The sequence below is a fragment of the Quercus lobata genome, chromosome 8, assembly GCF_001633185.2.
Source record: "Quercus lobata isolate SW786 chromosome 8, ValleyOak3.0 Primary Assembly, whole genome shotgun sequence".
Classification (NCBI taxonomy): domain Eukaryota; kingdom Viridiplantae; phylum Streptophyta; class Magnoliopsida; order Fagales; family Fagaceae; genus Quercus; species Quercus lobata.
The window spans coordinates 7,896,240-7,908,767 of record NC_044911.1 but is presented as its reverse complement, the minus strand read 5'-3'; the positions used below and the strand labels follow the sequence as shown (position 1 = coordinate 7,908,767).

The window sequence follows — 12,528 nt, the reverse complement described above, 5'->3', positions numbered from 1 at the left end:
ATATATAGAACCTCCTCTTTTGTAAAGTAAGAGAGTGAGTGAGTTCATTTAGCCCAAAGTAACATTTTATCAAATACTTGATGTGCTTCCTCTCATGCCTCCTAAAGAATTTTCATCACCACAACTGCATACAGTGAGAATTCATATTTGGTGACTTTGCATATAACTCACTTGGGATTAAAAAATAAATAAATAAATAAATAAAACCAAATTCAGAGTAATGATGTTACCTTGGCATATTTGTTTGAAGTTCAATCAAGAGGTTCTCATTTTGTTCAATGGTGGACATGGGTTGAAGTCAGCATCCTCATTTGCTGCGAAGTTGCAAGGAGGACAAATGCATGATACATGGACTCCGCACCTTTCTATTGTAATTTTTGCTATTTTAGGATCATATTTTGAACATTCAAATCGAATCTTAATGTCATTCCAATCCCCTAGAATTCTGTCTTCTAAAGACCTATTTTTTTCATAGTAGAACCACATAAAAGATAATGGATCTAATGGAAATTCAGCATCCACAAGACATCTTTCAAAACCATTGATGCACATGTAGATAGAACAGGTAAACCTACGAAATTCATATGGCACATCACCCTTCAGTTCCACTTTTAGTGCAACACAGAAAGCACATGATGGAAGTTTCCGACCGACCAAGAATGATATGGAACTTCCAACACTTTGATGGTTGAACCACCACTTTGGAATCTTACTTCCTGGAAGTGCAAGTGAATAATAATCATAAAGCTTCCATGTCAAGTCCATTTCAGATGTAGAGTTCGTTACAAATTCTGATACAGATTCATTGTTCGCTTTAGGATTAGAGTTCGTTACAAATGCAGAGTACGTTTCAAATGTAGCTTCATCGAGTTCAAATTCTGATACAGATTCATTGTCCGCTTCAGGATTAGAGTTTGTTTCAAATGCAAAGCCCGTTTCAGATGTAGCTTCCCCGAAATCAAATTCTGATTCTGATTCAAAGTTTGTTTCAGAATCAAAATCCTGATGTCGTATTCCCCTTGCACATACGATATTTTGTTGAAGCCCTATAAATTCTCCAAACTGCTTGCCATTAGCAAAATTAAGAAACTTCAGTTTAGCAAATTTAGTAATAATCTTCAATTAACAAAAAAAATTCTATAACTTTGAGAGAAAGAAAGAGAGACCTTATTCAATAATCTTCCTCTTGATTGTGAATTCAAATAATTACACCCTCTTGCAGATACAATGTATGTACAATGTGGAAGTCTTGGAATTTTCGAAAGGTTCCAGCAACAGAAAAGCGCTAGAATCTTTAATTGGGGAAATATGATAGCAATTTCAGGGAGGGTAGTAAAGTTGCTGTAAGATATACCTAGACGTTCTAAATTGGGGAAGCAACTAGGGGTATCCATGGCTTTTGGAAATTCTTCACAATTATACATAGTGAACCTCCTAAGATTTTGTAAATCAGAGATGTTACTTGGAACATCTTTCACGTTATTTAAATTTATTGCTAACTCACGAAGGTCAGTGAGATATCCTATTGATGAAAGCAACACTAAACTTTCCGTTCCTTGCTCAAGACTTTCACAACCAAAGAGATAAAAGGTTTTAAGAGATTTCAACTGGAGCTTTGTTGGTAAAATTCTAAGATTTCGACATTCATCGAGATTCCAGTGTTCAAGCTTTTCAAGAAGTCCAACAGACTGGTGAACCTCAACTAAATTTATGCATCCAAAATGCTCCAACTTCTTTATGTTTGGGGCAATCATTGAGAAGTCGGGTAGTTTTGTAATATTTTTACAATATGCGAAATTCATATATTTCAATGTTTCGAATCGACACCTCTGCAAAAGAAGATTTTTATTTATTTATTTATTAGTAGAAAGAAAACAAAATAAGGCTACAAGCTCATTTTTGGGAAAAAAAAATGATAAAGGTACTACAATTATGAATTATAATACACACTTCTAAAATAAAAATGCTAAAGGTACTACAATTTTATAAACATAAAACTTACAAATTAATGTAGCAATGAATGTGATTGATAGGCTTCAACCACCTCATAAATAAATATTTGAATTGTCTCTTTATAATTTGTGACACATCAATTTGTATGTTCAATATAGTAAAACTTGTAATATCTGTAGCACTACTCCTTTTTTTTTTAATTAAAAAAAAAACATTTATCAATAGTTCATTTATTAGGACCATAAATTCTTTATGGTTATGTGTACATTTTAAAATATTTTGTGCACAATTTGATTTTATTTATTAAAAAAAAATTATAGAAATTTTATTTTATATAGTACTGAATGCATGGTTTGGTTTTAGCCAAAAAAAAAAAAAAAAAAAAAAAAAAAAAAAAAAAAAAAAAAAAAAAAAACCTAATAAGAATTTATAAATGCTGTTATTATACCTCGAAATGCTCGTCCAATTCAATATGGCTCCCTCGCATGTAAAGTGCAACGAGTTTTGTAGGTTCAAAGGTGGACGGCAAGGACAATAAAGGAAATTCATTCCAATCAAGTAACCTTAACCCATTGGGAAGAGATTTAAGGTCTTCACAAATTACATTGTGAATTATTAAATATTTGAGACTTTTCATCTTTCCAAGATTCAATTGCATCTTTCTTGGTTGTGGCAAGGACAATCTTATGCCTCGAATTTCATCTAATCCCTAATTGGACAAAGAATCACATGAATCACGTTAGACAACAGAACATATGATTATTAAATTTAAAACAAAATTATCTTCAACATTAAAATGATAAATCAAACACAATGAGAAAAAATTAATTACATTTGCATTGTGAGAAAAGGGAAAAGGTAAATCAAAAGGACTTATACCGTATCTCTATTTAGTACTTCAAGAGCATCCTCATAACACAATAGCCTTCTATATTTTTTTGACACTTCTGATTCTTGTTGAGCTATTTCCAAACCCATTTGTTGTATCAAGTCATGCATCAATAATTTGTCATCTTTTGCAACATCTATGAGAGATTTATTGATAAGTTTTTCAACATCATAGTATGGGTCATGAAAATTGCTACTTTGTAATATATCTAAAACCGAATTCTTGCAGGATCCTTTAAGAAAACATGCAATATCAAGGAAAATATCCCGTTGAATTTGGTCCAATCCATCGTAGCTTATTTTAAGTACTTCTTGAATATCTGAATTAGGAATTCTTTTGTACTTATCTAATGCACTTTTCCAACATTGTAAATTTTTGTCATATAAACTAGCACCTATTATTTTTAGAACTAATGGAAGTCCTTTGGCATAACCTATAAATTGGTGTACGAGCTCCAAATAATCTTCTGTAGGCTTGTTTCTTTTGAATGCATGTTGACAAAAGAGTTCACGAGATTCACATTCATCTAATTCCTTAACCTTATAGTAAAATAAATGACAATCTTCTCGCAGAGTAGATAGCAACTTTTTCTCTCTTGTTGTGATAATAATTCTACTTCCAGAAGCAAACCAATTGCATTTTCCAAGCAAATTTTCTACTTGGACTAATTTGTCCACATCATCTAGAATTAAAAGAATTTTTTTTTGATGAAGTTTTTCCATTATCACTTTGATTCTTTTAGATATATCATGCACTTTCAAATTTCTACCCCCTAAGATCTCATCATAAAGTATCTCTTGTAATTGGAGTACACCATCATTTGTTTTTGAGTTTTCTCTAACATTTTCTAGAAAGCTGCTTCCTTCAAAACAATATGCAATTAAGTTAAAAATAGCTTTTGCAATTGTTGTCTTACCAATTCCAGGAAAACCATGGATCACTAACATGCGAACATCGTTTGACTCAATATCTAAGCACCTACTTATTTCCTCTACGCGAGAGTCTATTCCAACTGGGTATTTAGCAACAAATAATTGTGAACAATTTAATTTAGCACTTGAGATCCCTTCAAAAATTTCTTGGATAAACATAAATTGAGGGAGGCTGCCAATCACAAAGCATTAAAAAAAATGTTAGAAATAGAAAAAAGATCCTAAATTGAATTCAAAATTGTTAATTTTGTTTAGCTTCTGTACTACAACTGAAATTTTGTTAATTAAATTAAATGGCACATAATTCATAGATCTAAACTGTCAATACAAATACCTTTTTTTTTTTATTGTTCAGCTAGGATATCAATATTAGTCTTTTTGCACAAAGATGCATGGAAAATCTTCTTTGGAAAAGAATATTTTCTAAAGATTTTGTGAGAGAAGCTTCTAATTAATTGATAAGTATCAATCATATATTCTTCTCTTGCTATCATTAACTGCTATAGTTTAACTAGCTCCGTAATGAAAGATATGATCAAAATATAATATTTTCATAAAAAAAATAAAAATAAAAATAAAAACAAACAAACAAACAATATAGCTTCTAGGAGTTATTTTTTAATAGTAAAATTTTGTGGTGATAATAGAGTAGTGATTAAATACATACTCATTTTTGTAATGCCAACCAGATAAATTGCCGGCTTCATTTAGAGCAGCCCTCCATCTTTGCACCTTGTTCGTGTCATACTTGAAACTTTCTTCATGTTTTGCCAATTCTTCTCCAAACTTTCCCTTTTGGCTACGTACTTCTGATGGATCCACCTTGTAAAAAACTGGAAACACCACTTGGCCTTTCTTTTTACACTCAAGAATTTTGACAAGTTCATCCAAACACCAAGTGGAAGTTGCATAGTTTTTAGAGAATACAATTATCGAAATCTTTGAACTTTCAATAGTTTCGAAAAGTTCAGTGGAAATTTTCTCTCCTCTTTGGAGCTCATCATCCATGAAGGTGTTAATACCTTTAAGACTCAAAAAACCATTCAAATTGCTAGTAAAACCATTGCAGGTATCTTCTCCTCTGAAACTCAAGAACACATCATATTTAGATCGTTGGGTGAAAGATGAAAAGAAGGCTCGTTTATTAGTTAGAAGAGCCATTGTGATTTGGATATATAGACGGTTGAGAAGATCTAAAGAAAAGAGGAGAAAGAAAGATGTGACAAAATTGAAAATGTTTTAAGAGTTTAAGAAAGCAAAAAGAATGAAAATTATGAAGAAGAGATTTCTCAATGGGTTGAGAGAGAATGGGAATGGCAGAGCAAAGGAAATGAATGTTATTTTCATATAGTTGTTGTGAGGCGAAGAAGACCAAGAAAGTCAAATGTGAAATTACAGTAGTAGCGTACTACTACTTTCATAGTTAGTGGTCCAAATGCGTAATGTAATATAAAAATAGAAAATTGGTCGTCCAATGTAGTGAAAAATACTTTTAGGAGTGAAAAAGATTGAGTAAGAATTGACATCCCGGTGCAATAAATCTCATTTCTATCGCAAAAACTTCACTTGTTCGCCTTTTACCTTTCTACAATTTTTTAACTTTTTTTTTTTTTTGGTTTAAGGGTTTTTAACTCAATCATTTAAAAATATTACACCAAGAGTGCATTTGGCCCCCTAATTTTTTATTTTTTTTTTGTCTCAACTATTTTACAAATAATCTAACTTTATTATTTTTTTTATTTTAAAAAAAAGTTAGTTTTTAGTTTTTTTGACACACATTTAACATAAAAGTTACCAAAAATTATATTTTTGATAAATGATCTAGTCAATAGGTACCCTTAGAGCACTTGTTAATTGACTATTTTAAAAAAGTTTTAATACCACTTTTATGGAAAATATAAAAAGTTGTCAAAAAACTAAGTCACTTTTTTCTTTCCTATAAATTTTTTTTTTTTTTTTTAAACCTATGCTCTTAGGGCATCCATTAATTTTTCCCTTTGATAAATACTAAGAAAATATGTTATTGCAAATAAACTATTCCCAAGCACACTTGAGATCTTAAATACTAACATAAACAAACTTTTTTCATAAATACACCCTTAGGCTTCGTTTGGGAGTTCATAGGGGAATGGAATGGAATGATCATAAGAGAATGAAATGTATTTAAGTAAGAGAAAGGAATGGAAAAGAATGGAATGAAATTAAATTAAATAACCTTGATTGGATATTTTAAAATAAAGGAATGAAAATGAATGGAATACAAGTAATCTTGTTTGGGAGTAACATGGAGGGAATGAAATGGAATCATTTTATGACAATATTACTATTAGACCTCCTATTTTAAAATAAAAGGTTGAATATATAGGGGTATTTTTGGAGTTTTAGTAAAAAATTCATTAAATCTAATTTAATTCCCTCCCATTCCTCTCAATTTCGAGGGAATGAAAATTTGAGGTTTTTAAGGGAATAGAGAGGAATGAGTGTTCTCTCCTACTCATTCCATTCCCTCCCACTTAAACTCCTAAATGAGGGAATGGACTTTTCATTTCCTTCATTAAAACTCCCAAACAAGGGAAGGAAAGAATATTTTAAAATTATTCTTTTCATTCCTTTCTCTTTTGGTCGCGTACTTCTGAGGTATCCACCTTGTAAAAAACAGGTAGCATCATTTTGCCATTCTTCTTACACTTGAGAATGTTGACAAGTTCATCCAAACACCAGGTGGAAAATGCATAATTTTCGAAGAATACAATAACTCCTTGAACTTTCAATGGCTTCGAGAAGTTTAGTAGAAATTTCTTCTCCCCTTGGGAGCTCATAATCAATGAAGGTAATAATACCCTTCAAATTCAAAAAGCCATTCAAATGGCTTGTAAAATCCAAGCGGGTATCTTCACCTTCAAAACTTAAGAACACATCATATTTGTATTGATGGGGGTGGAAGACGAACGGGAGGCTCCTTGGTTGGTTAGAAAAGCCGTTGTGGTTTGAATGGATGGTTGAGAAGACCTAAAAGGAAGAGGATAAAGAAATTAAAGATGCAAAGAAATTAGAAATGTCAGAGTTCAAGAAAGCAATGTGAATAAGAAATTATAGAGAAAAGATATTTCTTGCTGGATTTTTTAGAGAGAGTAGGAATTGCAAAGTTAAGAAATGAGGACCCATTTGATAGCAGAGTTTAAACCAAGTGTTCACTTTTTAAGTGTTGATAATTGTTGGTAATGTTGTTTTAACAAAGAGTGTTTGAGTCACATTTCTTAATGTAGAGTGTTTAAACACTGTATTTTGAGAACACTTAAAAGGTTATTTTTAGTTTTCAAGTAACAATTTTGAATGATATTATTGTCATTATTTTAAAAATCGTGGGACTTACATGATTTTGACAATAGATAAAACACTTTTTTTTTCTTCTTAAAAACACATATTCATACCAAACACTCAATTGTGTGTTTTCAGTTTTTTAATTATATTGTAGAAACATAGTACCAAACCATTTTTACATTATGAGTACTCAAAATACATTTTTTCACTACACGTTTTTTATCACAGCTTTTACATCATTTTGAAAACTAATATCTAAACACTGCTACCAAATGGCCAAAATGTTACTAAAGGGGATGCTGAGAAGACTGATGTGGTCTATTTGAGACCGAGAGTTCTCTTTGGAGTGTAGCTGATGCCACATGAGAAAAGTACTAAGAAAATTTCTTTGTTGAATAGGTGCATACTTTTGGAAATTTGGATCTTAACACACTTTGACACAATTATCTTACGTGGTATACTGTGAGTGGTGGAGAAAAAATGGTAGATATATGTGACAGACAATCAATCATAGTCTACTATATTAGACAAATATGGCAAAGTGTGTGGTACAATTATGAGCATGTTGCAGGCGTGTTTCACAAGACCAATATATAGCAAAATAATGATAACATATAAAACATATTGTGTGCCTAAATTGAAATTGAAAAAGTGTTGGATGGGTCTGAATGATCCATTTCCATTATAACCCAACTCGGTCAAGTATTAATTTTCTTCTTTTTTGCTGAATAAGTATTAATTTTCTTCTAAGGAGTAAGGACAACGACTTTCGAATCTATTTCAACCATGATATGAGTTTTAATTTTATAATCATATTATATAATAGAATTTTAATAAGTGTGTAAATATTTTGAATTTTAATTTTCTGATTAAGTAGATAATAAAGTTTTAATAGGAGACTTTTTTTTGTGAATCAAGTTTTAATAAGAGCATGATTGTGTGTATTAACTTCTATTAATATAACCCCTCAAAAAACAAAAAGAAACCTTCTATTAATATTATCTATCAAAAAAGAAAAAAACTTCTATTAATATAGATTTACAAAATTTGATGTGGAATAATAGTTTGGAGTTTGGACGGTAGCTGATGCCTCATGCCGGTGGAAAGTAGGAAGGAAATTTGATATTTCTTTCTTGGATTTGGATGTGCGCTCGGTGTGGACCCTGACGCGTTTAGCAAGACTAATATGACAAACAAAAAAACATAAATGATGTGGGCCTAGAATTGAAAAAAGTGTATCCATTTCCCTTTTTTTTTTTTGATGGGACATTTCCATTTTAATCTGTCTCCATCTTTTCAAAAAAATATCTCCATCTACCAAAAGAAAAATATCTCCATCTTTTCAAACATAAGAGTTAAAACAAGAATATGTTGTGTGCCTTTAAATTGAAAACGTGTTGGATGGGTCTGAAATCAATGATCCACTTCAATTACAAAACTATTTCGATCCATGTTAATGTTAATTAACCAATCAATTATAGCATATATATTTATTCATGAAGCTATTTATAGTTATTATTATTTGTAGTAGACTTGGTAATTGCGAAAAACTTGGAGTCTCTTTCTCCCATTTCATGTCATTTACTTTGCAGACCAAAATAAACGTTCGAAAAGAAAATGACATTAAAACTGTTTCAGGGCTAAATTTTCTTTCTATATTTTGATAAAGTTTAGTTACAAAAATAAGGTACAAAATCTTATTCAATAAAATAATATATTATTACATATTTTTAAAATATAATCGTTGAATTATATGATCTTTATGCTTTTAATATACCTTTTAAATTTTATGTCAATTAGATATTACTTACTATATGATCTATAAACTTATATTTTATGCATAATTTTAAATTATAAAAATTTGTAATTTAAATAATTTATTAATGACATAGAAATTTTGCAAACATAGAAACTATAAGAAGAAGATGCAATTTAATAATAGGTTTGTCAAAATTCATCTTCAATAAAAAAATATTAAATAAATTATAACTAATTTTGTAATAATATTTTATTCCTTCTGAAATAATGTCTATTCAGCTTTACTTTAGTCAAGTGCATGTCAGCTGTTTGATTCTATACATATTTGCTGTTAATTTGTAGCCAATCTGATTTGATCAGCATAAGAGTTGGTTTTGTGTAAACTGTGATGGTGTCAAATCAACAAGTTAAGACAAATGAGGAAAGATTCAAAGAATACAACATATTTTCAACTGCCCATGACTTGAGTTTAGACAAATTAAAGTTGTGAAGACCTTAAAGCATCGGGTGATATTATTGAATCCATATAAAGAGTTTTTTGAGTTTAGATGAAATCATCAGAATTCCACAAACAAATGTGTATATATATATATATATATATATATATAATAAAAACATTACTTAGACCACAAGAAAAAAGGGCCTTAAGATCACTCAACATTTTTTAACCAAAAAAAAATCCACTTAATATTTTTATCTTAGAGAGTAAAATTAACAATTCCATGCCTTCTATGTATGATTTTTATTCAATGACTTGACACAGTCATGTTGAATTTTGTGTAAACTTACACATTAAGGTCCTAAAGTTGCAAATGGATAAGGGCCTGCTGTATTAAGATTGAAGATTATAGATCATGATTATGTACTTGCAAAAAAAACAAAAATGCTTGCCTGTATTCACTCTTTCATCGGAAACCTTTTGTAGAAAATTATTGCTTGCGGTAATCTTTGTAGGCAAAATTACATAGTCATGTTCTAAGCCTGATCATGATTTAAAATTGAGCCCAAAAATTATTCAAGAAGATTTTTATTTGTACTGTCTTACAGGTTGCAATTAATTGTTTTGATAAATTCCTTCTACAAATGTCAGAACACTTAAAAAAGAATTTTTTGTGCAAGCAAATAGATACAATATATTGATGACATTTTTTTTTTCAATCTATCAGTCTTATTTTCCCTGTGAATTGTTGCTAAGTTTTATTCCAAATTTCCAACTGACCTGAAGTCTTTGATGATTTTGAATTTTATCCTACAGAGGTAAGGATTGCATTTGGAGTACCTTCACTATCAACGTAATCTAATCTTGATGATGTCTAAAGTGATGAATTTCATAAGTGAGAATTCAAAACATATTCTAAGTTAATAATTGATTTTTTGAAGGAACTTTTTCTTAGACAACTCGACTAATATAGTACTTTATCTAATAGTTTACAAATCCCATTATGCCAGTGTTTTGCTTCTCCAGATGAGCCTGTGTCAACTTGTTGTCACTAATCGTTGTGTGAACTTTTCTATCACACCTTTGGAAGAGTGGTCCTCTTACCAGCATAAACATACCTTAGATAGCCAAAATATTCTAAATACTGTAATTTCTGCTACTTAAAATTTTCCAGCATATTTTAGATTTCAATTTCAATGTTTGGCTGCACAAGCATCTGTAATGTAAAAAGTGCAATAATACAGACTTACTTCTTCATGCTTTTACCGAATCTAGAATTGATTTCCTTGCAAGGGTATTTCACAGGGATTTCAAGCCTAAAAATGTTTTACTCGTGAACAATGGGCACATTCCTTGACAGATTTTGATTTGTCATGTTGACATTTGAAAGCCACAGGTATTCTGGTCATCCAATCTTCTTAAGCATATATGGTCTCAATGAAAGGGGGAAAATAGAGATTTTGAAACAAAGGAACTGCATAGATCCAATATATTTTGAGATGCATTAGAATAAATCTAAACAAAATTGAGTGCTGATGTGAGCATTTTTGTTCTACCTCAAGATACTATTAACAGGTAGTGGTGGCAGTGGTGATAGGGCAAGAGGGTAATGATATGTTGGGGGATGATAGTGATGTCAAGGTTGTAAAGAACACGGTGTTTTGGTCATGGACGTATTGGTGAACATTTCTTTTTCTTAATGTTAACCACCTTTCATTTGAGTCCTAGGAAAAGTAACAATGCTTTCGTCATTTTCTTTGACAACTTGGCTACTACTTTTGTTCAGTCTGAACTTTATCTTGACATGGGATTATATATTTAAATCTATCAACGTCTCAAAATCTAAAGATCTTATAGTTATAAAGATTTTCACTGCAGTATCAAATTACAAATTAGTTTCTGAGTTAAACTATAATGAATTGAGCCAACAGTATGTATAGCAAGTTTAGAAAAAATGAAAAATGAAGACCGTGACTAACACAATGTGGCATGGTTTGTGTCCAAATCCTCTCTGGTGTTGCATATCAATCAATTTGTCTAATTTTTACTTTTTCTTTCTTACATCAGCTTGTCAAAAATTCAGAGGAACCTTGGGTTCATCTTTTCCATGTGTCATTGTCTTCCTAAAATTAATGACATTTAAGTTGCTAAAAAGTGGTAACATCTTTGTATACAAAATTAGACATTTACAATAAAAACTTACAAGTACGTAGTAATGGATTTAGGGGACAATGAAATGATCTCTCTTTTCAGATAATCCGTATAGCAAAATAAGAAACAGCCCGGGGAGAATGTAATAAACTGTGAGAAAGCCGGAGCATATCCTTTGTTCTTTTTTTTGGACGAATTACAAAACCTTAATTTCACTAATGGTAAAAAAATGTAAAATGAAAGCTTGTTGGATAAAAATCAAAACTATTTACATTTTGCTTATTAAAGTTAGATACATCACTTTAGTATGTTTTTCTCTCATAACTATTGGTGTTTCACAATTTCCATCCGTCATCCACTTTGTAGGTCATTTCAAAATAATAGATTGAAATTGTCAAAAAACTAGATGAGTAAGGGAAGATCAAATATGAATCCTTATGGACAAGTAGAAAGCTTCAGATGGTGTCCATATTTATTTTCTTAATTTATCTTTCTGGGGATACAAAACTATGGGTAGAGGCAGATACAAGAAGGATGTGACCTAGGGATTAAAAACAGAAAATATGGATGCTTATGAATTCTGATATTGCCTAAATGGTTCATGACAATAAAAAACCATGTTCTAACAGTATCAATACAGAAGAGATGCCAACAGTAAATCCAATCTATTGAAATACTACAAGTCAAATTCATAGTGCAGAAAGCATTTGGTGGAGATGACGAATGAATGTGTAGTGGTTGATTCAATGTCAACATAAATTAGGGATTTTTAGTCTCAAGGGTCCTAATACTAACCTCAATTACATATCTCTGCCCTGTATACTTAATCTATTGAAATTGTTGCATATGTGGGTACATTTATTTTGTTATTGAACAATTCACCTCATCATTCTTTACCGGTTAATGATTCCATAAGGCTTAAGATGCCCTTGAAGTTATTACAATAATACAAGGTTTGTACTTGTTTATACAAAATATGCAATGTTAGAGTTGACAAGTTATTGATACCCTTGCATCCAACAATATGGAATTTGAACTCCCTACCAATTGAGGTCTTGTACAAAGACGAGAAAAGAGAGAAGGAA

The 12,528-nt window shown here is 30.7% G+C and overlaps 1 protein-coding gene and 1 long non-coding RNA gene across 2 annotated transcripts; both read right to left on the bottom strand.

Moving 5' to 3' along the window:
• Positions 1-70: 70 nt before the first annotated feature.
• Positions 71-429, bottom strand: LOC115955064. The gene is made up of 2 exons (XR_004084020.1): positions 231-429; positions 71-124 (listed from the first exon to the last, which is right to left on the bottom strand). It is a non-coding gene; the product is annotated as an uncharacterized LOC115955064 (long non-coding RNA).
• Positions 430-2,400: 1,971 nt separating this feature from the next.
• Positions 2,401-5,044, bottom strand: LOC115957884 (toll/interleukin-1 receptor-like protein). Its single transcript, XM_031076225.1, has 3 exons — positions 4,442-5,044; positions 3,759-3,946; positions 2,401-2,662 (listed from the first exon to the last, which is right to left on the bottom strand). The coding sequence occupies exons 1-3, from the start codon at positions 4,933-4,935 to the stop codon at positions 2,652-2,654; spliced, it is 693 nt and encodes a 230-aa protein (XP_030932085.1). The 5' UTR covers positions 4,936-5,044; the 3' UTR covers positions 2,401-2,651.
• Positions 5,045-12,528: the final 7,484 nt, after the last annotated feature.

Excerpts from the sequence above, each read along its gene's own strand:
- LOC115957884 (XM_031076225.1), bottom strand. The coding sequence starts at position 4,935 with ATGGCTCTTCTAACTAATAAACGAGCCTTCTTTTCATCTTTCACCCAA. Across the intron at positions 3,947-4,441 it reads GGTTGGCATTACAAAAATGA|CCTCCCTCAATTTATGTTTA; the intron begins GTATGTATTTAA and ends TGTGATTGGCAG.